This window comes from Chelonoidis abingdonii, chromosome 6 (genome assembly GCF_003597395.2).
Source record: "Chelonoidis abingdonii isolate Lonesome George chromosome 6, CheloAbing_2.0, whole genome shotgun sequence".
Lineage (NCBI taxonomy): Eukaryota > Metazoa > Chordata > Testudines > Testudinidae > Chelonoidis > Chelonoidis abingdonii.
This window is the reverse complement of record NC_133774.1, coordinates 79,528,501-79,555,882: the sequence shown is the minus strand read 5'-3', so window position 1 is coordinate 79,555,882 and position 27,382 is coordinate 79,528,501. Positions and strand designations below refer to the sequence as shown.

The following is a 27,382-nucleotide window of genomic DNA, read 5'->3' as shown; positions in this document are numbered from 1 at the left end:
ACCCAAACTCAAAGACAGCATATCTCCCTACGTAAGTGGCAAATTCTGCGGACAGACAAAATTGCACAGCTCTCACTTGCCTCATGTACTAGAAATCCATTTAGTTATCCATCTTTGATTACAAATTTCTGTAGGTAGATTCTACAGTGTCAGATCATTAGTGTGTTGGGGCCTTCAATCTGTCTCCTCTAGGGACCAATCCAATGACCCTTACTCATGTGAGGGTCTCCCCTGGGTGCACTCATGAATGTAAAAGCTATGGGCTCAGACATCTAAAGTATAATACTGAAAGGAGTTATTTTTAAGCATTTCTTTAAGTATGAGGGTTTACAACGTTCTCAGATTACATTTTCCAAGATCACAGAAATAGTTAAGAACTTTGTTTTTTCCAGTGTACTTTAAACCTGCCTCTTGAATGTGCAAATTCTGTTCAAAACATTATTAATGTTTTCTTTTCCCAGTGCTAATAATCCTTTTTTTTGTAGTCCACTTTGTATGGGTGATCAGCACAAAGTCAAACACGACCTATGCACTTAACTGAATTTCACTCAAAATATGCATGCTTATCCAAGCAATTGTATAACTTTTGGGGGAGATTGCACTAGAATAAGACCATTTAGTTACTGTTTTCTCATTTAAATAAACCCCAACACAAAAATACATAGGTTTGAAACCACTTTTTTCAGTCTTCTTTAGTAAAAGATTGATCTAATTAATCTATTTCTCTTGTGCCCACACCTTTGGTATTGTTACATGTCTTTTGAATCCAAAAGGGCAGAACTCCTGGACTAATCCAGCTCATATGAACATGTCTCATTTCTTTACACTGTCTCCAGCATAAATTGCAGGAAATATTTGAATGATGAGCTGCATGATCAGAGTCCTGAAGAAAATCTCATAATTACTTTGCACTGAAATTCTCAATTTTTCTCTTTTACGGTGAGCTGGTCTTTTACGGGCCTCTTCACAGTTTCATTCACTATCTTCGTGGGTCTCATAGAACTCCAGTGTAAATCTTTAGAGGATGACCTGCTTGTAACAGTGAGTTTTTGAATACCTGTAAACCTTTCATTGAAATACTGTCAAATCAGTGAAGCCAAATTGTGAATCAGATTCATTGTTTCCTCCAGTTAGATAAGTAGTAGCCAATAGGAGAGAGCCTGACATACAGCTGCAGATGCATTTCTCACTGTCAATGTCAGAAGGCTAAGTGTAGGGCCTTGTTGTTAGTGAAGAAACAAAGACATATTGCATGATGTCAGAATGCCAGGAAGTGGGACACCATGGCTTTCCCCATTAAACAAGCAGTTTGGCGCCAAGGCTTTACGGGAAGATGGAAGACTCTGATTCAGGCATCACCTTAGTTTTTATATTACCTGAGTCAATGAAAGCAGGGCATGTTGTGATGCTGGCACTCTCTGCCTCCAGGGAAGGGACTCCATGAATTGCTCTCACACACGTCAGTGGTTTTGGAGCAGAACTGCAGACATGGGTCAAAGTTTCAGTACCCTCTTCAAAACTGAATGGATATGGCATTGGAGTGGAATCTGCTGTTTTGTATGGTTAATAAGAGGGGGAAATGCAACTCAGGGTGTCAGTGATACACTTTAGCTGCCATTCTGAATGGCCCAAAATGACTGTTTCAGAAAGGTGAAGAAGATGTTGGCATAGTCTCTGCACAGGGGCAGGATGAGTGACGGAGTGCCCAGTTGTGGATGCTTTAGTTAAAACAATCAGTTGCCTTGGACCCTACCACATGGAACATTTGAAGTTGCTCACCATGACTATTTATAAAGAGTTTAATGCAGGTACTCAGTCTCCTTCAAACTGAATTGAGGGGATGTGATTCTGCAAAGTGACATTTAAGAACTAGCCTGCATCTTGAAGTTCTCCCAGGGCTCAGATTGATGGGTTTTGTTATATTTACTAACTATGGGCCTACTCCTGCAACTCTTACTCACACTGAATAGTACTTATTCAAACAGAGTAGCCCCACTACAGCCAACAAGACTACAAACATGAGTAAGTATAATTCACTAGAAGTGAGGATCACAGAATCAAGTCCTCTATGACTTTTGGGCCATCATTTTGTAAAGAACAAAATAGCTCATATGTTTCTAAACTTCTGAAGCACTAGCGGAATGGTACCATTTTGTGCACCTTTTGCTACTATTAACTACAAGTGCTGGAAGTCTGCAAACCTTTTTGAAAAGAGTATGCAAGAACAAATGTTCAATTTAGCATGACATTTACTTTAATTGCACAATAATCCATAGTCACTCTATAAACAGAAATAAACATTGTTCACAGCATTTCTTTTTTGTTTAGTTGCTATAGGTTTTTAAAAATTAAGTAATTAGTTAATTTGCACAACAGTACCGAGGGCCAAAGATACACATCCTCCAAAGAAAAATGTATTGCAGAAAAATACCAACTGAGGTAGAGCCATGGTGCCTAGAGAAAAGCATCAATTAAATTGACAGCTTAACCTTAAAAAAAAATAACCAGACATTCATTGCTGAATTGTAACATTAATATACTTCAAGGAAACAAAAAGCATGAGGGCCAGATAACATCCAGAATTCACTCACCAAGGACACACTTGCATGTATAGTGTCTACCCTCCAATCATCAGCTTAAATACATGACAATCAACAAGAGTAAATATCACACATACACATTGAATATGAAAGCGGGCCACAAGCAACACCTGGGAAGTGCAGGCAACCTCCCTCCGTTAACACCACTACATACTGTACATGACAATCAAAGAGAGAAAAAAGAAAAATGTAAATAAAAACTGGTCATTCTAAGAACTGTTGCTGATTTTTTTAAAAAATAAATGAAAATATTTGTCTGAAAATGATTCATTGTGATTGAAGGCTTTTGCTTACCCCTTTCTGGAGCCCCCCAAATGGGATTGTTGGGAATTTCTGCAGCAGAAAAACAGAAGAGAAAAGGGATTTCTGACTCCTGGTTCAAGGAATAGAGGGTCAAATTGCCTCTGTCTGGGCAAGAGTTTAAGAAAAACGCCAGAGGCCTGGATGGTCCTTGAGTTAAATCTGAATGGATTTAGATCTTACCTTCCCACCCATCAAGTGACTCCAGAGAAACTCTACATTATTTAACAAACAGAGAAGAAAAAAAAAAAAGACCTCAGTCGGAAAGGAGGAGTAAATGAAAGGGGGCAAATAAGCTTTCATTAAAATCTTAATTAATCTCAAATTCAAAGAAATTTCTGGGAGAACTTGGAACCCGCCTCATCTTGGGTTCACTGTTATCCAGTATATATTTCTTCAAACTTCTGCCTGCTGAATAGTATTTTGTTCTATGGGGCTGATTGAAAAACATTTTTGTTCTGTCCTTCTTCACTCTTATCTTATCTTCCACTCTCATGCAGATTTCTTCTGAGATAAAGGAAGTTTTAAGTCATTTCCTTCTTTGTATTTCTCAAATCCCAAATAGTTTACATTTCTTAAATTTCACACTATTAAGTGGGGATCATAGCTACATTCAAGGATCCTTTTCCTGCTTTGACCACCTATAGTTAATCATGCTGCCTGCAAAACAAACACAACGCCAGACTAGATAGTTTCAAAGTCTTTGCTATACGAGGCAGCCCCAGCTACTTCCCTCACATCAAAGATGCAGTGGCTGGTGTGTTTACAAATTTCTGACAATAAACAGGTAGCTGTTTATCCGCTAGAGTGGTGCAGTAGATAGTGGAGAGAAATTCCAATCCTAAGAGTTGCATACAGTATGTAAGGCTGGCAGGCAAACAAGCCTGGGCAATTTACACTTTGATTTCTTGTTGCCAGGAAATTACTTTAAGAAATGAGAGGTGTTCCTAGAAATAAGCAAATATACTTCTTTCTTTTCCAATTCCTATTTTGCTAGGGTACATGCTCTACTAATGCCATTTATAATAGGAGGAAAGACTTGCCATGAAATAAGTTTAAATAATAGTGATTTCTAGTTAGGGATATGAGAACCCAGAAAAATCTGGAATCTAAATTCAAGAACTCTGACCCATTACTCCTAACTCCTATATTTTCAAAATGTTGCCAGAGGTTTTAGCTATGTGAATAACAACTAATACAGTTAGGAATCATATAGCTAAAATCCTAAACAATGTTGGGAAAATATTTTTCTCTGGCAATTTTGGTTGTGTTACATATTGTGGGAACTCAGGAGGCATTTGAAAGTTGGCTGCTATCAGAAAATTACATAATTTATAGTATGAAATAAAGCAATAAAACTCTTTTTCAATACAAATATATATTTTTAACATGACAATGCTTTGTTTCTGCTGGAGCCAGCGTGCACTTTAGTATTGCTAAAGAGCACAGAAACTTGAGATGGTTTTGCCACATCCAAAATTTTAGCAACTCTCAGAATCTATTTGGGATTAAGTCCTAAGACTCTAGTTCCACCATATACACTTTAAAATTCATCTGTTTTTATCCAGCAGCATAGGATATATGCTTATTACACAAACACACACAATATATACTGCTATTGCATTTTTGTCAAACGTAACTTGCATTTGAGTGCTGCATTTGGAATGATTTTCCAGGTGATTCAGCTGTTTTACTCAAGCTTTCTTCACAGCTGAAGGAGAGACAAAACATGGGCAGTCTTTTTAATTGAATTAATTTGATTTTTGTCTTTTGTGCTGCCAGCGATCAAGATTGTCAAATAAACCAGCTTTGATTCATAAATAATAGTTCCATTATATCTACTCTGCCACTGGTCAGAGTACCTGAAATTTTAATTCACTTGTTCAGCTAAATTTCATCCTCAGTTCATGGCCATAAAATTCTCTATTGACAAACTTTCAAACCAACTTTGACTCTGAGGTATCTAGTCAACATTTTTCTTCTGTGTGGATATTAGTTTATTGAATAAGTGGCATCTGTTTTCCTCCACATCACTAGGGGAGTAGGTATTTCCTTTTGACAGCTTTCCACGATTTATGGGTTTGCATGCTCTGAAGAAAAACAGTACTAAGCAAAAAATTCCAATTCATTACCTCTTAGTACTTAATTAAGTTTATACACACATTGCACACTATAAGTGAACCCTGAAATGACTACGACAGCCACTGAACAGCAAGTTATATTATCTTGATCTCATTTTTTCAGCCATAATATTAATAAAATTTCTTTTTGTTTTGTTCCCTCTAACAGATGTACCAAACCATTCTGAAAACAAGATTATATTTTTGGATATTTCCTTTTGTATGTACATTTAGGTACCAAATGTTTTTACAAATTGTGAAGTTAAGCACTAGCCATTATCAGCTTACTTCACACAGCCATAGATGTATTATGTTGCACAGGCTCCTCTTAATAATGGTTTAGTTTTTGAAATAACAGTCTGATAAAAGCAAAAAGCAGAGGGTCTGGCTACCCATCGATACAGAAATAAAGAGTGCCCGTGTTTTACCTGTCAGGGTTCTGCGTACACACGTGCATCTGTAAGAGGATCCGCTGGGTGAAAGTCTTAAAGCATTGCCCACATTTCCAAAGGTGCCAGTCACTGAACTCAGAATTTAATTGGCTCGTTGACGTTGGGCTTGCAAGAACTCGTTGGTTTTTGACATTGATCTGGTTAAATCCTGACTCGATAGGCCCAGACTTATCCAGAAGAGAAAAATTTCTGCTACATGGAGTCTGTGGAAATACTATGGATCGCTGTGGTGTGGCAGGGGGTAGTTTGCTACTTTTGTTAAATGGCTGTAGGGTATCTGGTCTGGACATGGCCTCCATTACAGTTGAAGGGACATTCACTGCGAGAAAACAAAAAAAGTAATAAGATCTGCTTTACTATTTCTTAAAACTAATACAATTTGGGGAGAAAATAAAAAATATTCAAAGTCTATTTTCTACTGACTAGATTCAAACAATTCTCTTTTATTATAACACATATAAAAAGGGCTGGAATGAGACTGCGAGATGAATGGACAAGCTGGTTCTGCCATGTAGGAAGTTATCCGAAGAGAGATTTGAGACTTTGTAATGATCCAGAGAAGAGTGACAAGAATGATTAGAAGTATGATACAATAGGATTCACATCTGAGAGAAAATTCTGCAGGTCTTACACTATATCAAATCTCTGTGTTGCAGAAAACAGACACAGCAGTAGTTCCCTTAGCCTATCAATGGGCAGTCACTAAAGGACAGTATTACACCCTCATTTATACACACGAAGCTTGTACAGTACAAATCAGTGTCTTCAGTGTGATTGCTTGCATGATTAAGGCTAGTAGGATTTAGTTCATAATGAGACATTGCAAAATATATGCCTAAATATCTTTGTACCTCAGCTCCCCACCAATAAAATGGGATTACTAATACTTCCCTACCTCACAGAGGTGAGGTTTGTGAGGCACTCACATATTTTGATGATGAGCACAATGCAACACATGAGAAAATAAAATTCTGCATACAGTGCAGCATTTGGATGTTGTACAGTAAATGAGTCATGGGGAGTCACACACATAAAAGAAATATTCAAGATCTGCCTCATTCCTTGAGCACTGTCCATCTTGTGCACTGAATGAGGCAGGGATTCTGTGGAAAAAATAGTATGTGATCATGTACTTAAAGACTGTATCATAACACACAATGGCACATGGATATCTTAAATTCTGGTGTTTCGTAACTTTTGAGTGCTTGAATTTGCAATCATAACATTCTTTTAATGTAGCATTTGGGGAGTTTTCTCTCTCTCTCTCACACACACACACACACACAGATTTACCTTCTGAATACAAGTATGTCAGTTGAGATACAGTAGCAGTTTCAAATGGTCTGTTTAATGAATAATTGTTACTAATGTCTTAATAGTTATTGACATTAAAAATGAAATAAAAAAATGCAGTATAAATCCATTTTGATATGATACTGTAAATTAATACAAAGTTCCTTTACAAAATTATTTTGTAATGTTTCCTCAATCAAAACAAACATGGTAATCCATGTTATTTAATTTATTTATGTCTAGTCCTTTCTATGTTGCTCTTCACTGTACAATCTGAGGGCCTATTTTACGAATAGAGTTACCTCCAGTAGGATGTGCATTGCTTAGGGTGACCGGCTGTCCCGATTTTACAGGGACAGTCCCAATTTTGGGGTCTTTTACTTACAGAGACTCCTATTACTCCCCATCCCCTGTCCTGATTTTTCACATTTGCTGTCTGGTCACTCTAACTGCAGTACAATTTTTAAAACACATCCAAACATTTTAGGTGTATGGAAAAACATGTGCAGTAGAGCCCGTCATATGTAAACTTTTCTTTTCAAAACTCCTTTCTAAGTTTCTCTGTCACACAAGGGAGACTTAATTTTAAAAAAATTGTAAGCATAAAACCTCCATCAAGAGATTCAAATAATGAGGTTTAAGAGCTAAGTAATATTGTCACAGGTCATTGTGGGTGAAATTCACCCCTGTGCAGAGGAACAGCACAAGGGCTATTTTAAGTGTCACTTAGGTTATGCATAGGCCTGGTGCTGGCCCTCTGCCCAGAGATGAATTTTTCCCTTTCTGTCGGTCTCCCTAGCTTGTGGATGAAACTCCTTGGTTTCCCTTGTAGCAAAGCAGTGAGTGACAATATTTAAAGATTTAACTCTGATGGGATTTTGTTTACTGTATCGTTTTAAAAAAAAAGATTTTGTAAAGTAAAACTCACAGAAATGAAAATGATTTTTTTTAGTGTTAAACGTTATGGCCAGTAATTTAATGTCTTTAAAACTTCTCTCAAGTATAAGAGATTTGAAAACTCCAGATGAAAAAGGATGTTTATTTTTGATCATTTAATCTCTGGTATCTTGCTGTTTTATTGCTGCCTGGTTCACTATTTAAGTTGCTAAGAGACTCAAGTTCATCTCAGTATAGCTGTTTAAGTATCCAAGTATTTGACTAAAAAAATCTAATATACAGTTGATTAGCCACTGGCAGCCACAGGGTCATTTTGGCCAATGTCATTCAAGCTTTTATTATTTGATTCTTCTACCGCATAGACACACATGCCTGTCGCAATGGAAAAGAGTTCCCTGATGCAAGCTGAAAGAAGGGGAGAGGGACGGGGAGAGAGAGAGAGAGAGACACACACACACACACACTTCCTAGAAGGTGCTGAGCACTCTTAATTCCCACTGAAGACAAATACACATATCACCTTGCATGACTGGGTCTGTGATATAAATGATTTGCTTTTTTTAATATTCACAGTAAAAAAAAAAGGCAGGGGAGAGGAATGAATGGAATTGGGGATAGTTGTGACAGGCTGGGGGTTCCATCATCATATCAGGTTATTTGTAATTAGCCTTTATTTAAAGGAATTAGCATTTTCTCTAATCACAAGAACCCCATCACTATGGACAGTCAGCCTAGGTCTCCATCAACACATTCCACACTAATATGATGAAGCAGCATTGACAGTGACTGGAAAGATCACATTATGTCATCTTTTTGGCAAGAGAGTAAATCCTATTATAGAACTGGCAACTAGAGAGAGGGTTGAGGAAGAAAATAAAGAATAAACTGGCAATAAATCCCTAGTCAGGAGGGATTTCATATCTTGCTGTGCCATGGGGGGGAACCTGCAATTTAGGTTTCAGTCCTGCCCACCTGTAGGTATGTGCATTTTACTCATATAAGTCGTTCCACAGACGTCATATATCTGATTTTCAGAATCAGGGCCTTATTTTGTAATAAATATCCAGTGTTTACTTCATAGTTCTTAAGAAACACAAGGATCAAAACAGATTAACTGTGAAATATGCATTATGGACATATAGTTAGAAATAAAATACTTACAGTTTTCATCCTGTGCAATACACTGTAAAGGGATTCCAAAGAAAGATGTGTAGCTGTCATTGTACCACACCAGCAGTTCGGTGCCTCTGGGGATATCTATACAGGCCCTGTAGAATATATTTGACCTAGTCATAACAAACAGAAAAATAGCCCAGTTTAGGAACAGGTAACACTCCTTTTACCATATGCACTATTATGATGGAATTCCACTGTTTTGGAAGAATTTCTGCAAGTTATCCCAAAAGAATAGCTCATTGATTATAGTAAACCTGAATCCATCTCATCAATGTGGGACTCCACTTAGTGCTTGTAACACAGGATAACAAACAGCTTAAAGCTACTTTGTAACTAAAGTAGTTTAAGCCCTAAGAAAATGTTTTACAAAATGTAATAAGCTACTCTTGTTGCAGTGTCCCTTTTGAAAGACATTTTAAGGGAGACAGGTTTTTTTTGTTTCAAAAACATTGCAGTGTAGAATTTGGAATGCAAACACTGCAGCATTGCACCAGTGCACAAGCTCTAGAAAATGGGACCAACTCAAAACTGAGGGAAACTTCAAAGACACAGTTTAGATGGTAAAAAATAAATAGATAATAATTCTTTTACATTTAGCAAAGTGCTGTTAGTAACAGAAGTGAAGATTTTTTAAAATACAGAAGATGATTTTTAACATGTGACCTCTTATATTTCCTTCAGTCTCACAACAGAACTATACCTCCCAAAAAAGAGAGAACTAAAGTTGAATAATATGGACTTTTGGTCCAGAAGAGTCCAGAAAACAGGGCTTGTAATGAAGAAAAGTTACTGAGGAAATCTTTCTCTATATGAAACATGGGAACAAGGCTGATGGCCCCTCAGGTACATATGATCTAGTATTTACCATAACTGAGAATCCTTCTGTAAGTTCTATCCTGATCTCACTTTGAGTTAAAGGACTCAAGTAATTACAGTGAAGTTAGAGTTAGGAGCAAAATCAGTGTGAGATCAGAATCAAGCATCTAGAAGAGGAACTGAAAATCTTATTGATTTGTAGTAGCTTTTTGCTTAAGCCTGGTACAGTACAGTAAAACACTCTTATATGAGATGGATAGAAATTCAATACATACAAGAAAAGCATTCCACTCTGCCTGTACGATTACATACAAAAATGATATAGTCAAGTTACCAAGAAAAGACCATTTTTAAAACAGCTTGCATAAAGCAGAAAAATATCTCTAGACTTAAAAATAAAAGTTAGATCTCAACTGGTTTTCTTAGTGAAGAATTGCTACAAATGTTAGCCTGAAGTTCAAGATAAAAGCATTTAGGGTTGGTAGGCCTTAAATTTAGCCTTTCTGTAAAGAATTTGCCGTAGCAGTGCAATTTGTTCCTTGTATAACACTGCAGACATAAAGAGAATCCTTCACCACATTTTTCATGGCAGTGAGATATGCACTTGTCAACATATTTTGTCACCGCAAAGTGGCTCTTGGCAACAGGATTATAAAGATCAATAAAAAAGTGCAGATTCTCAATATTTTACTAGCAGCTGCAAAAATTTCATTTATCTTGTTATTTTCCTCACTTACTGCCACTCTGTCTCAGGAGGGCACTGCTAGCTAAGCAGAATGTTTTTCCCAACATTCTATGAATATCTGACAAAAACTCTTGCCTTCGGGTCTCTCTCACTCGTTCTCTCTCACTTTCTTACTCTGCTCCTCTCTCTCGCTCTCTCCCAAAGCTGTACATGTTATTAATTCTTTCCACCGTTACATAAAAATCAAAATTGGAGCCATGCTATAAATCACCAGCATCTCCTAACTTGAGAAAAATCGAGTCTACTTTGTACTTCGCCCTTGTAACATTTCATCTCTCAGTTTGGCTTCCCTTAATATAAACACAGCAGCCCGGCAAATGAATGTGCTAAAACCAAATGACACACTTTGCTGCTGAAAGAGCAGAACTGTTTTTGAGCAATGGGTGGTCTGTGAAGCTTGGAGTAGGCCGAAAAAAATGTGTAAGGGTACACCGTTCCTTACAAGCGTACAGAGCTTCCAAAACTCGCAAAAATCTCTGCATGCTGAAGTACATCAAAGGGATTTTTCCCTTTTCGGATAATATTTCCTTTGCTGACATGTATTTAGTATTGTGGTTGGATGACTCATAAAGATAGCTTCATGGCGTCCCAACGCAGTTGAAGCAGAACACATGCCAACAAACATTATTGTCAGCCTCAAAATAAAAACAAAACGTTCAGCTAAGGGTCAATCAATCAAGAGCGCTTTGAAGAAAATTCCATTTAGATATTACAAATCATAACAGAATGAATTTAAACCAGCTGACTTTCTGTGAGGAGGATGTCCATGTACAATAAAAATTAGACCGGTTTTTCAGTGTCCAACTTTTCTATTTTCTTACACTTGGATTCAGTCACTGGTGATGGATGCCAGTTTTTTAAATTGTGTTTTTGTAGTTCATTTTACAAAGATCTGAAGTAATCAAAAACAGATCAACAGAGGGAACTCTAAGTAAAAGCTCCATCATGAAAGCAGAGTTGTAAAATGTACTTAATATTGACAGATGTGTAATGACTTTCTCATGTCCATATTTCATTTATGTTTTTCATCTATATGTATGTATACACACACACTCTCTACACATAGTTGACATACTCAAACATGGTTGTCTCAGTGGTTCATAATATACCTGGACTACCAACCAAAAGTGTTCTTTACAACACAGAGACAATCTTAATTTAAACAGACCATTTAAAAAATGAACCATCAAAATTATAGCTAAAAATATAAATATTTAAGACTACAATAAAAGTTTGTAATAATATAATAAAGCACTGTCATGTATTCTTCTTTGAATTGTTACTGTATTTTGACAAGGGGCCAGAAACAAAGTTGAAAAATGCTATTGGGCCATTTTATCATTGTTAAACTGGTACCCTAAAGGAAAATCATCAAACTGTGTGTATTTTTCATTTTTGTTTGCATTCACATTTGTTAAAATATTTAAAATATTATAAATAAGTTTAAGACCCGTCATTAAAAAAAAGAAAACCCAAAATAAATAGCCAACAGCAGGAGTGCTCAGCTTAGTTCCCAAACATTCTTTGATGTACTTGCTATAACATTTAATAAAGCCAAACAGTTGCTTCTGATTCTGAAGGGGAAAGATTTGTTTATTGCTGAGATCATATATTTATGTAACACATTTTCTAGGTTTTTTGCTATTGTTTGTAGGGGGAGAAATAGGAGCCATAATTTCTTTATATATTCTTTTTACATTCTCATTTTTATTTTATTATAACCTTCACTTGCTATTGACATCATAGGCGTAGGCCACAAGACCATCTTGGCTGACAGGTGCATTCAGCAAATGCATATTTGGGTCATAAATGCCCAATGATTCTCCCCAAACAGAATTTTGAACACTGAAGTCTGATGTTTTCATTTCAAATGAGGCCTTCTCCTTGTCCATCCCCCCTAACATAATTATTTATTGTGAGAGAGGGACAACTCTTCAAGCAAACTACTCTTTCCAGAGCAGTCTACTGAGACTACTCAAAGGATGTGCAGATTGCTTTGTACAATGTGATCTGCACACATGTTCCTCTTCTAATGACATAGGGTTTAAATCATCAGGGACATCAGTGAGATCAGAACCAATCCTATAGTAAGTGCTCTCAATGATTGTCCCCCTCCTCAGCTTTTGACAACCAAACTTAAGAGCTCTTAAATCTACACTACTGAGTTTGCACTGTACAAAATGAAGCCATTCAAGAAAGCCCAACAACTGTTTGTGAACTGGTGATAATTACACTTCCGATTTTTCATTTCAAGGATTTTTTTCTTGCAGTGAATAACTCAAGACATACTTTACCTGTACTGAACCACTGTTAGGTTCTGCTCCCCACAATGCCTTGCACATCGGATATACCTCATCCAACTTGACTTACTGGGTTCCCCACCATCAATAAAGTGCTGTAGTGTCCCATCTTGGTCATATATCTGGAGAAGAGGTCAGAAGGTCAAGTAGTTAGAACGAATCATCAGCAATCATTTTCACTGCTTTGCTGGTGTCTCTGTGTGCCTGTTCCAGAAATTTATTGCCATGAGATTTGTCACTGCTTATTGATGCCCTTAGAAATACAAATGGAATAACAGAGAAATATTTTTGGTGATGCAAGTTTATCACGTTCCTCTTATCAAGCCAATCTTTTTATATTAAACATGTTTGTGGTGTCTCAAAGATGTGACCATGTTTCCCAAAGAATATTTAACCTATTTTTGACAGGCCAGCCTTAAATAATGAACTGCCAGATAAACAAGAAAATCTGGATGTGAAGGCTGCATTGAAATGGCTGGAACAACTGAGCAAGGGTTAGTAATTCCTAAACATCTAAAGAAGTGGGTTTTTTACCCATGAAAGCTAATGCTCAAATAAATCTGTTAATCTTTAAGGTGCCACTGGACTCTTCATTATTTTAATCCCTAAACAAGGATCACTTCTTTCAAATTTTAAATGCAGCAAAAGCTTGTACTTCAGGGCAGGATGGTATAGAGTATAACACAGCAAATACTAATCAATTGCTGAGCCCTAAGATTAATAGTACTAAAATTAATGTAAGTGAAAGGAGAAAGAGTAATTAAAAGTACAATTTTTGAGGTAGCAAATGAGAAATCAGTCTTGAAGGATCTATGTTTTCTTAAAGATGACATCTCTGCTAAGGACAGGAAAACCAGTCTGAGGTTTACAAAAGAACCCCACTGCCCTCCTCTTATTGTGTCCTCCTAGAACCAAAGAATCAAACCTCTTTGGAGGCTCTGCAATATTAGGTTAGCTTTTAGTTCTCCATTATTTTTCATACACGGATGCACTGGGATTGGGATTGGAGCCAGAAGACCTAGACTACAGTGTGAGAGCCTGTTCTCACAACCTTTATAATCAAATTTTGCAAAACATTTGGATAGTTTGGTTAAGTTTCAGATCAGCACTCAAACAGTTGGTTGCTTATCCAAACCAAACCTGATCGCCAAATCTGTTGAGATTGCCTGTTTACTAATTCCTGTCCCTTTCTTTCATGACAAGCTTGCAGAAAAATATCTAAGCATACTAAAAATAATCTGCCCTTTTAAACATTAGTTCAGCTAATAAAACAGGGAAATGTACATATATTAAATTGAAGCTTTAAAAAGAAAACACATCATCAATTCCATAAACTCAATTTTATGTTGGCAGGATTGATCCAGAAATGATATTAAATAAATCAGTGTAAATGTGTTTCAGTCATCATTTTAAAAAAACCAGCCTGCTTTTAACCATGCACACATTAAATGCACCAAACAGGGCCAGTCAGCAGTAACACAGTGCCTTACCATGTGGGAGATATGAGCTTACAACTTGACCTTGTTTCTTTGCTCCTGGTTGAGAAAGGCTGTGATTTCTTCAGAGGCAATGTATTCATCATTGGGAGATGATGGGGAAAGTGGGTCTTCTACAATGACCCATGTAAGTTATTTATAACTGGAGGGCCAGCTAATCCAAGAGCTAAGAAGTGATGGAATAATTAGGTGAATATAGCAGGGATCCTCAGGGCTTTAAGGGTGTCTCAGAGGAAAAAAGACCTGTGTCTAAAAAGGACAAGTATCAGAGGGGTAGCCATGTTAGTCTGGAACTGTAAAAGAAGCAAAGAGTCCTGTGGCACCTTATAGACTAACAGATGTATTGGCGCATGAGCTTTCATAGGTGAATACATGCTCATGCTCCAATACGTCTGTTAGTCTATAAGGTGCCACAGGACCCTTAAAAAGGACAAGTAAATGTTCTTGATGGTTTTCATTTGTTGTTTTTTCCATGGGTGGTACCTTGTTATTAACTAACAAAAACATGAACTGACATCCTTTTTCATATAAATACATGCTAATTTATTGTACAAATATAGGCAAATATCCTACAATGAATAAAACATATGTAACGGAGAGGGGAAAGTTTTACAGGAAATGTGCCCACAAAGAGAGAGAGAAGGAAAAATTAATGACTAACAGTGTTTGGCTGGAACCATCTTGGCAAAATTTGTCTAAACAGTTTTTCACACAATGCTTATATACTTATTTATTAAAGGCATTTATATGGTGCCTTGCACAGCAACATGGCTTACATTGAGGCAAAAATAAAATCCCATTCATAGAGCTAATATCCCCCTCTAGGCCATGAATTCTAAAAGATAGAGATGAAAAGGATGAGAACAGCAGACTAGGTGAGAGAATAAATGGACCCAGCATTTATAGATAAACATGGACAAATAGAGGCCTTTCCACACTTTCTGAATATGACCAGCTAGAACCTGCCACTGAGCATGTCTTGGTACCAATTCACTCAAGCTTCACTCTTGAATAGAAATAATCCCCTTTATAAAACAAAAATGAACTGAATTATAGCCCTCATCCAAAGTGAACTGGACTTCCACTGACTTCATTCAGCTTTGGATCAGGCCCTGTAACTGTTACTTCATTTTACTGCTGACTTGTACCTATGGTTTAGCTTTCTGTATGTCTCTATATTGCCCCACAGCTGTAGAAGCAATGTCTATAAAAGCAGACAGGAACTCTAAATTGGGCAAAGTTTCATAACTCAGCTAGTTTTTCTTGTGTTTGGGAGACATCACAATTTCTCTATCATATTTTCTATGGGATTAATGGCAGGGAAAGGAAGGGAAAATTGCTACAAATGTTGATTACATGATGTTCTGGTCCCTTACCAAAGTCAACTGCGTTTTCCCCATTTCAGATGAACCCACAGCAGTCCTATTCCCGTTATGCCACAAACCAAAATCTACAGTGCCCTGAAGCAGAGAGCCTTTAACAGTAAAGCAAGAAGGACATTGCTACATTGTCTATTTGTTAAATCACAAAACCCCAGTTGAGGTCTAAAACAGTTGATTCACTATATCATTACATTTTTGTCTAACTCAAGCAACAGGTCTGACGGAGAAAAAAGCATAATCAGCTATAATGTAGAACATTTATACTCTAACACAAGCTGTGAATGGAGCTACTCTGGCATATTATATACATTTTCACATTCCCTCTCTATTACACATACACATATGCATACTATGCCTGTAGCAAACCTAGCCTTCTAATATATTGCATTTACTATGCATTTACCTTTGACTATTTTGGCTGTTCACTTATCCATCCCTTCTGGGATTACTTTTAACAGATTCCAGAAGAAGCTGCCATGCTGAAAATAAGGTATTCTTTCCCCAACTCCGGCTGGAGAACCCACTTGCCTCTCTAGGTCCCACACTCCTCCTCACCCCGTGCCTTTCCCTGATATGAGCAAGGGAGTGGAATCCAACCAATTCATTGTCTCCCTCTTTCTCCCCAGGTTGTTTCTTTCAATCAGAGCTGGGAGCAGCATCCAACCTGCTTATTGTCTTCCCTTCACTCTTCTGAGTCAATATAACTGTTGATTCCTTGTTAGTTTTGCTAATAAGCAGCACATTAACATTTCCTATCTTTAGTCAGTTTTAATTTATCTTAAATAGTACACTGAGCTATTGGTACAGTTCAGATACTGAAAAGAGGTTATTGTAATAGGGTTATTTATATGGTACGACTTGTTCCTTGTTTCTTAATCTCTATGCAAAAGGATATTGATGTTTTACAGTTAAAGAGGTTATATAGTCAAATTTAAATGCAAAAATTTATGATGATTTTGCAGTTATAATCCCTTGGTTTCAGATTATCACATGTCCCCACTTTCTTGTCCAGAGCCAGAGTATAGGTCAAAGTGGAAGAGGGCTCTAATTGACACAAATTATTGAAAGTAATCTCTTTTCTAGTTTTTATTGTCCCCTCTCAAGAATACTGCCTTCCAACATTTAGGAGCATAGGCACAGTGAGTAGCAGCAGACTATGAGGTATATGAAGGGCAGATGACCAACCTCTTTCTAGGTTGCCATCAATGCTGCTACATAAGCTAAATGTGTTCAGAGCAGGATATAATGGAGACAACAACTAGGCAGTTGATGCGCTGAGACTGCTGCTTCTTATCCCAAATATAAACGTTTCATCTACCTGTTTGTTTTTCTCCACTTGTTTTTTGGCATATGCTAAGGTTGTAATCTCTTTTGGGGGCAGGGTTTGTCTTTTAATTGCTTGTATATACAGCACTACACAATGGGGTCTTGATCCTTGATTGCAGCCTTTGGGGACAACCGCAATACTGTAATAAATCATTATTAAAATAAAATAATAATAATAATAATAATAGTCGTCTCAAACCAGATAATATATCATATAAGTGATCCTTGAAAAATCTATGAAAAATGGTTACTAAGCAAAATAAAAAGCTACTGTGACCAAGCAGTTGGGTACTATTTAGAATATGCAGGGGCATGCGTATGAATTTAAATGTGACCACTTTTGGAGCAGCATATTAAACACACATATATTATAAACATCAAACCATATCAGTGCACACGAGTACATCATATGCATAGAAATAAACAGCAGTACACTCACCATTTCAACAAAAATACATGCACTGTGCGGGGGCGGCTCTAGGTATTTTGCCGCCCCAAGCACGGCAGGCAGGCTGCCTTCGGTGGCTTGCCTGTGGGAGGTCCCTGGTCCCGCAAATTCAGCAGCAGCCTGCGGGAAGTCCGCCGAAGCCGTGGGACCAGTGAGTCCTCCACAGGCATGCCGCTGAAGGCAACCTGTCTGCCGCCCTTGCAGCAACCAGCAGAGTGCCCCCCGTGGCTTGCCACCCCAGGCAAGCGCTTGGCGTGCTGGTGCCTGGAGCCACTCCTGGCACTGTGGAGCCATCTGAATAAATGTATCCACAAGTACTTGGTGTGGTGGGGTCACATTGCTCCTCCAGTCCTGGAACTGCATCAGGGAGAGAGAGCGAGAAAGCCTCTCTCTCTTTCCCTGCTACAGTCCCGGGGCCGGAGGAACTCTGTGTCCCTGCTTCCCCCGTCTCTCCCCTCCCCCCGTGTACGCCCCTGAGAATATGTCATGTACTAAATTTAAATGAGACCAGGCACCTCCCGCTTGGATCAGACCCTCCCACCTGCAAACCAAGCTGATGTCCTAGGCACTGCCACAAAAAATAATAATAATTAATAATAATAAATGAATAATGATATGCCAGACAATACATGGCAAAAGCATTCAGAAAACTCTGAATCATTTTCACACAGATGCTGCCATCTAGGTTCTTGATTAACAGGTGCGGGGGGGGGGGGGGGGGCAGGGATAGCTCAGTGGTTTGAGCATTGGCCTGCTAAATCCAGGGTTGTGAGTTAAATCCTTGAAGGAGATCTGGGGCAAAAATCAGTACAAGTTGGTCCTGCTAGTGAAGGCAGGGGGCTGGACTCAATGATCTTTCAAGGTCCCTTCCAGTTCTAGGAGGTAGGTATATCTCCAATTATTATCATTATGCCAGGTACATGGCAAAATACCTCTTCAGTACTGTTGGATGTACTAGGTCCTGAAGTGCCATAGTAATTGTAATGGCAGGTTGAAATTTTGATGGAGCATTTCTGCACAGAGAGGCAAGCCAGCAGTGAAGTAGTTAAATACAATTTCACAGGAAAGACAGTAAGGGGAAAAAATGGTTAGTTCAGTCAAGTTCTTTCCTCAGAATCTGTTGCTTAGCTTTGTTCTCTTTCCATGGCCTAATGAAGGACTGTGTCTTTTGAAAGTCTGCCTGCATTTTATTTTTCCACTTAACCCAATAAAAAGTATTAGCATACAACTTAACTGACCTCTTGTTTTCCTTGCTTGCAAAAAGAGGAAAGACTGGCCCTCACAGTGGTATTTTTTAAAGAGAAAACATATATGGTTCTACATTCAGATTCTAAAAGTGACTATTAAAATTATACTTTTATTTATGTTGTAAGGCATCAAAGAGAGGGCTAAAACTCCCAAACTCTGTAAATTAATTCTTACCATTGGTAAAGGATTTTTTTACTTTTTGCTGTACATTACTGTCTATATTGATATGACACATATAAGGTCATGGTAACTATAATATGCAGCGAGGATGAGATTTTCAAAAGATTTCCCTCAATTTTAGATACCGGAAGCTGCCTGTAGGAGTTTCTTTGTAAGGGGCCCTCCAACTATGGAATCCAATGCCCTCCCGAAGGGGCTAAAATATCCAGCCCTTCAGGACCTATTGCAATATCCATAGGTTTAGGTTTTTGGCGAAGAGAATTGGGTGTAATAAAGGCTGGGATTTGTGAGTATGCTGTGGTACTCTGACCTTATATCATTGGTTGGTTATTTGTTTTGGGAAAGCTGCTATCTGTGTAATTGTATTATTAAAATTATGTTAACCTAGAGTAGTGGATGGGCATTTTTTATCCCCTTTCTTGTGTTAAAAACCTTAATCAGTAGAAAAATAATAACTAAATAACAATACTTCAAATGGTGAAAATGTTGAGAGAAAAATACAAACCAAAACGCAAGGACAAAAGACAAATATGGGACAAAATATTTATAGAACTTGAATTTATAGAATATTTATAGAATATATAGAACTTGCAAAACTGCTGTAGATGCTTCTCAACATTTTATTTTTTTTTAGAATTTAAAACATTCACTATTTATACAAAAATTAGCAATGATCCTTAACTTAAGCTGTGGTTTGCTTTTTAACCCCAAGTCCATCCCCATAGTCTACATTTAGTTGGAAAATTTTGACTTTTGTCTCCCTCTATCTCAATAACAACTTATTCCAAATCTTTCAAGCTTTCCCGATGGTCGGATCTCTGACAACTCAAGCACATTCTTTATTTGAAGACAATAGGTTATAATTAGGCAAAGTAACGAACAATTTATATTGCAGAGAGTTTTGGAGCCCAATATTGATCCTATTGATTTCTAGGGAGTTGACTATTAATGTATTTAAAGTTAAGCACATGCTAAAGTGCTTGGATAGATCAGGACTACAGCGCTTGGCACTTTGCAGGATCAAGCCCTAAAGTTATAAACCTGGTCTCTACCATGCAAATGGCTTGAAATCCTGGATTTATTTAGGCCACACATAAAATGGGAATAATAATGATTATTCATTTTTGTTAAGTACTTTGAGATCTATAGATGAAAATGTGCTATGTAAATGTAAAGCGTTAGTATTAGTTACATCTGTCAATTGCTGTAACTAAACACAGCATGGTTCGGTGTCTTGACTGGGAGGCACTGTGGTGCAGTAGATTAGCTAAGGCTACAGAATAAAATGTCTTAATACGTTATTTATTTTTTAGCACTTCTAATCAGCACTCAGAGCAAAAATGAGCTGCACTGTGTGTGAGTAGCTAACTCAGTTGGTTAGGAAATATGACTATTTTGACAGTTACACACTGAATGAGGAAGCATCACTAAAATAATTATAAATTTAGCCAGTGTTGCTCTCTCCTTTGATTTATTAATCTGGCAAACCACTCATCCTATTTGAAAATCATCTCTTTATTCACCTACGCAAAACAAAACTTGAAAAAGATCAAAAGCCAAACTCACAAACATGGGAAATTCCCCAAGCACACCATTTACAAACTCACCATTGAAAAGAAAGGCAATAATTAAACACATAATACATTTTACACTAGCTATAAATAAACAAACACAAGCACGAAGACATTCATGTTCCATCACAGCACAGTAACCTTAAATTTGATGCAAAATTATTATTACTGCATCAGTAAAATCAAAATACAAACAAAACCTATTTTGAAAAATAATTTTAAATATCCATGTATAGGTGAATTACACTGACACATCCATAACTAATTTTACCATAAGCTGATAATGTTACAGGGCTTTTCTCTTCAGTTATATAGACATTATTTCCAAGAAAGGTCAGTTATAAGTGCTTTACTAAACATTCTACTCTCAGTTGATAAACAGATTAATTTAATATTTGAACTTTAAAATATGCCTCAAAAAGACTATCTAGGGACAGATATAAAAAACCAAGAACTCCTGGGTTAGTATTAAAGTGGTTGGGTTGTGATGAAATATTCATTCATTAATACTTGTAATAAAAACAAACACATCATTCCTGTTTGGACAGTGTAAGGTACTATAGTGAGTGGGCCTTATAGATAGAAAGGTGCATAGACACTATGTCCTTAACTATTAATATACACCTCTACCCCAATATAACGCAACCTGATTTAACACAAATTCAGATACAACACGGTAAAGCAGCGCTCCGGGGGCAGGGGAAGGTGGGCTGCGCACTCCAGCACACCAAAGCAAGTTCGATATAACAGGGTTTCACCTATAAAGGGGTAAGATTTTTTGGCTCCCAAAGACAGCGTTATGTTTGGGTAGAGGTGTACTTTTAAGTGTTTGAATTTTGTAAATAATGTGATAAGTAACTACCATTGTTGTCGCTTAGCAATGTCAACTTTGTTTTTTAAACATTTTTTTGTTTTACGAATCTTTATATTGCACACACACACTTTTCTGCTACAGTCAAAGGTTTCCAAACATTTTTAGATGCACTTAAAATGTCTTTAATTACTATTAGGAGAAAAAGAATCTGAACTACGTGATTAGTAAGGAAACATCAGGAGGCCTCTTTGGAAGAAATTTAAGATGAAACATTCTTGAACGTTTGTTGGAGATCCTCCCCAGCAGCCTCTGCACATCTTTAAAAATGTAGATAAATCAATCTTGATAGTCAATGATCTATAACTGCCCAGGCTATCCTAAACACTTCTTTACAGTTAGTCATATCTGGTATGGACTTTACATCTTGCAATATCTGCTTAATGTTTCTTCTCTTTAATCGAGCAGCCATCCTCTAGCCATTTTTTTTTAAAGAAAATATTTGCCAACTAATATTGAAAACTACTTGGACTTAATGTATCTCAAAGGATTATAGTATATGAAAATATAAATATTATTTGGAACTGTCTGTGTTAGGGGAAAGGCTTCATCTCTCATTTCGACCCCAATCCAGCAAATGCACACATGTAGTCTCACTGCCCTCAGTGAGACTACTCATGTAAAGAGATGTACGTGTGTAAATGGTTGCAGAACAGAGGTCTAATTCTGGAAAGCTGATGAGTTCATAAAACGGTTGATTTTAAATAAAAGTTTCAACGTTCAGATTTTGACACTGAAACCTGGAGGTCCCCTGTTGTAAAGGAGATTTCCACGTAACAATAAGGGCTGGTACTACTCAACAATATGGTCCTACATGGTGACGTTACAGACTTCAAACTAAATTTGTGTGCAATTGGTACCCTAAAGCTAGATTTTCGCCAGCAGAGAGACAAGGACATGGAGGCAATGTAACTTTTAGGGCTGCAATAAGCAACATTCACCAGTTCACAAAGGCAAAACTCAGGAAATGTACGCGTGCATGCGCACGCACACACACACACGCAAATTAAAGCTGATTTAGTTCCCACAAAGCATTTTATGGCCTCCTCACTATATGCTTTTGTATCCTCTTAATGGCTCCAGTGACACAATAAAGCAAATGCCAGTGTTTAGTGTACCAGTAGTTCCAATTTGGAAAATTTTGCTTGGGTTTAGTATTTGAAGATCCATATTGTGCCCCACTGCCCATTCCTATGGATGCAGTCACAATAGCAGCAAGGGCATGTGGAGGCCACACCAATTCAGCCAGCTGAAGTAGTATCACCACAGACTTCGCTGAGGCAGTTTTCCAACTTCTTCTCCACTGTCTCATTTACCTGGGACACAGTGCATAATAAGCAAATATTTTGCTAAATTAGGCTCAGTGCATAGATAAACTATCCTCACAAAAAGCAATGAACAAAAAAGAAGAATGTTCCAAGAAGGGAGAGAGAATGAAAAAAGAGGGATCAAATATGTGATAATCATGAGAGAAGAACCTGACACCAAATCCAGCTGGGTGCAGCAGAAACTCAAACTGGTGTGCTCAGGGAGCAGGAGTTCCATATGTGAACTCCTTAATGAAGAAGGCCCATGCACCCAGGCCCAATAAGTGCCTGAAACTGCAAACCATTGCTCATGTGAATAGTCCCACTGAAATTATTGGTATTATACTATGAGAAGGTGTTACAATTCCTAAAATGGACCTTGGGCCAGAGAACAAGGACAACCAAGCGGACCCTTGTTACCTCATTGCTTATGAAGACACGACCTCCACCACCTTTAATATCTATATTAACCTAACCAAACAATCCCAACATCCTATGTCATTAAAAAGAAGTCAGCTAATTCCTTATCCCCATGTTGTTGCTCCTTTGTTTAACTGAGAAGTTCTTTTTAGCTCATATTCATACAGTCAAATCCAACTGGGCAAAAAATTAAAGGGGTAAAGATATTTAAGCACAAATAACATTTCAGATCAGTGCTTTAAACCAAGGTTTTTCAACCTTTTTGATGCCTTCTTCAACTGTGTCAGGGAGGTCTTAGGGGTCAGCTAAGGGACCACAGATGGGTGGTTGAGTAACACTACGTTAGACCATTGGCAGCTGGTATAAGAACAGGTGTTGGTAGGTTAAATTATTAGGCCGCAAGGGAGGCAGTGTTTTCTGGTGATTAAAGCAGGGGAATGGGAGTCACATCTCCAGAGTTCTTCTCCTGGTTCACTGTGATCTTGGGGAAGTCACTTAGGGCCAAAAGGTGCTCATAAATAAAAGGCTCTAAACACCGAAGAATTGCCTTGATTCCACTGTGCAAGTGGGGCAGATGGTTTGTGAAGACTTTGCAGGAGAGCTCTGTTTCCCTTACACACCTCAGAGTTCAGCTCTCCTGTCTCCATGGCAGCTGGGGGTTGGTGACATGGTGAGAGAGCTGCTCAATTGATCCACTACTACTACATTTGCTGTGGGCTACGTTTTAAAAATGTGGCTTCAAACTGTGCATGCACAGCTTTGCACAAGCCTGTATTATCATAAGTGATAGAATTTACACTTGCAAAACCCCAGACCCAACATTTCTCTTATGATATTTAAAGAAACATTAAAGCAATCGCTATCTAGAGCATATGGAATGGCTGTTGGTTTAAAATCTGTGGAGCTCTGTTAGATTAAGGAAACAAGATATTTTTTCTCCTATTTTGTAGTTAGAGTCTCTTATTCTTTCTTTTATCTATTTTACAATTTGTGATAGCTCTCATATCACCAGAGTGTGTAGGGGACCTACTACCCCCTCTTCCCGATTTTTCACACCTGCTATCTGGTCATCCTACTTACCAGCTCCATGGCTCTGAGAGAGGTAATGGGGGCCAAGGGTGAAAGACTGTTACTAGATCCCAGGGCCCAATCAAGGAAGAGGTAGAAGGGAAGAAAATCTCCAGGATCAGATCCAAGGTGAGCTTCTCATTGTGGAAGGAAAGAAACAAGTAGTACAAATTCTTTCACTGTGTTTCTATGCACAGTCTCCCCATGGACATGTATCATGTGAATTATGCCCAAGGATATTCCATGAAAGAACTTACAGGAAACATTGTGTATAAAGCACCTATTCAAGTAGCCCAGCTAGTTTTTGAATGACACTGTAAGGCGGATGTGTTGCTAATGCACCCAGGGAGGACTGCTACAAAGATATTTTTACTATTAATAACAAAAGCAAGATTGGTATTTTACTTCAGTGGAGCTACAAACATTTTAAATGACAACCATTCAGTATCCCTCCGCTTTAAAATAGGCTAGAAGTTGGTTTACAGTTTCTTACCTAAGGATCCTACTCTGCCAGTGTCACAAATACTGTCACTTCCAATAAAGTGCACCAGCGGCAAGAGCAGGAGGTCCAGAAATCCCAAATGTAATTACATTTTATTTCCAAATAAATAGATTTCACAGTTTATTACTGGTGAGAAGGACTTTTGGTTTCACACACTGTTGGACTGGGTAAAATGAGTGGAATTTTCCTCTACACAGAGTGTAGATGTCTGTGCATAATTCAGTGAAGAGTTTCTCTGTTTCTTTTATACCCAGAGTGCCTACATTTTGACCAAGCAAAGGCCAGACTTACCAGAACCATCATTAAGGGCCTGATCCAAATGAGGTCAGTCGGGCAAATCTATTGACTTCAGTGAGCCATGGATCAGGCCTTAACAGTCATAGTCCATGAAACAGGCCCATTAAAGTGCAGCCTAAAGAGTTCTTCAATGCAACTTGTCGTCCCACTCATTCAATATGGAGGTCTAGCCATGGGGACTCTAGGTCCCAGTTACAATCTTCAAGTTCCAGCGTATAATGCTTTATCTCAATCTGAGCACCTAAGGGCATGCAGGCCTGTAATCTTGATGGCCTATACCTTCATGTTGAAGATGAGAGAGATCACAAGACACAACATAGACCTCCATGGGTTGCACTTTGACTTACCTATTTCATGTTTTAAATATATTCCAAGAAAAAATGAAATTAAAAATAAATAAAATTAACAATCCGTGAAAGCTTTTTCTGTAAAAAACAGAGATTCTTAAACAAAAGCCCATACTGGAAACAACTTGATTTCCAAGCAATGGTAGGGAAATATGGCATCATGTTCCCCTGAGATCATTACAGATTAAGCTGGTTGAGATCCAGCAGAGAATAAGCAGGTCAGAAAAGTATAAATAGTCTTGTGCTTAAGACTGAGACTCTGCACCAGGACTCAAAAGATTGTGGTTCAATTCCCAGATATGCCATAGAGTTCCTTTGTGACCTTGAGCAAGTTACTTAAGCTCTCTGTCTTCAATTCCCGGCTGTAAAAATAGGGATAATATTTTCTTCCACCCTTTGTTTGTCTTCTTGGTGTTTCAGGGCAGGGACTGTCTTTTACTATGCATTAGTATAGCACCTTTCTCAATGGAGCCATAACCTGAGTTGCTTCTAGGCTCTGTTATAATAATAACTATTTAAATGCTTTTTGAATCCCACATTTCTGAAAGACCTGTTCATGTTTGTAGTGAACAAGGGAATTAATTTTTTTAAAAAAATTATACTTAACTTCTTTGTGCAAGTTTTAAATAATGAAGCACATTGTTATTTTTAGTTTTGAATATTTTGGAATGTCTGGAATGCCAAGTTCCCAAGATGATGATTAAAAGGTCAAGTAATAAAATATATGATAAACTACGCCTGAGATTCCTCATAAAACAAATGAGTAATGGCTGTAAAAACCATGTTGCTGTAGTTTAATACTGAAAAATAAATGTGTTGTATTAATTCTTTACTTCAATTAGATTACAGAAATATTAGTGAACCAGCATGATAATGTTTAATTTGCAATTAAGCCTGTTTCAAGCCTGAAGTCAGACTCAGAAAAAACAGTTGAAAAGAGTCCATGAACAGTAACTCAATATTAGTGTTTGCAGTCGACACGTTTTGGACAATGTGAAATGGATTTTTTTCCTTGTCACCGTGCAGGTCAGGTATTGGTAAGTATCAGGTTAAGTTTCTTTAGAAGATTACTGGGGTTTCTGTGAGGATTAGAACAGTAGATTAGAACATGTTCAACTCACAGTCACAGGAGCCCTCCAGAGCTGTTAGGCATTTGGCATATCTCACTTATCTCTAAGGGTGGCAGAGGCCATCAATACAAAGTGGACCATCAATCAATCTGGGGTCTTCTTCAGACATCTCCTGTCAGCTGATCAGAGGAAGACTTTGGGGAATCAGCTTTCCATTTATCAGGATTTGGTCTGTGATCAGAACAAGCCACTGAACCTTTTACTTTTCACTTGGCAAAAACATATACACTGGAAAAAAGTCCTGACAGTTCATTCATTTTGCTCCATACTGGAGCCAGATGATGTTTGACTGGTGGGACCCACCCTCTTTGATGTTGTACTCTTTTGAGAGTGGCCTGCTGAGAAAAAAATTTTATCCTTCCAAATTAAAGAGAAATATTTCTGTGTCCAGCTGTTCCATGTGACATGTTTGCCATTTTTCAGTGTATTGGCTTTGTGCCATTTTGCAGGCTGTGTTTCAAACCTATCTTTTTCCATCTCCTGCTCTCAGTAACAATATCCATAATGTGTTAGTGTCTCCAACATCCCTATAACATCAATACCAAAAAGGAAAATACAAGTAATACTTCATTGCTATGAACTACACTAACAATATTTACACATTTCTTTTGAAAAAAAATTAAATTAAAATCAACATTTTATTACATGAAATGAAGTATAAAACTCTCAAATATAATCTACCTATGAAAAATTAATGTCAGTTAATTTCTGATCATAGTAATCAAACCATGAAGTAAATCCTCTGTAGAATACATTTGCAAACTAAATGAATTTGGAGGTTATTAAGACTCGTTTCATCTGTACTGAGTCCACATCAAAAAAATGGCATCAGTTCAGCAGTTTAGCTCTGTTTAAATTAAGACAAACGTCTCATGAAAGCTTGAATAAACATTTAGGTTTAAATAATCAAGAAAACCTGTATCTTCTCATATTTATTAAGTGCAATTTTTAGAGTTATAAAAACTGCTGTCATGAGTTGTGTATACTCTAAATAAAGAGTGGGCCACACCATTACAATGTTTCCCCTTCCCCCTCATCTCTCGAGGTGGGTGAAACAACAGGTTCCAATTACTCTTCTGCTCCAGGCTTC

General features: G+C 37.6%; 1 protein-coding gene across 1 annotated transcript in view; it reads right to left on the bottom strand.

The window, feature by feature from the left end:
- The window catches only part of PRDM6 (PR/SET domain 6), a 91,304-nt gene that overhangs the window by 17,914 nt on the left and 46,008 nt on the right, over positions 1 to 27,382 (bottom strand). Inside the window, exons 4-6 of the mRNA XM_032790767.2 lie at positions 12,694 to 12,821; positions 8,824 to 8,948; positions 5,449 to 5,791 (exon numbers count right to left, since the gene is read on the bottom strand). Of these exons, the coding sequence (XP_032646658.1) occupies positions 5,449 to 5,791; positions 8,824 to 8,948; positions 12,694 to 12,821 (596 nt within the window). The remainder of the gene's footprint in view (positions 1 to 5,448; positions 5,792 to 8,823; positions 8,949 to 12,693; positions 12,822 to 27,382) is intronic.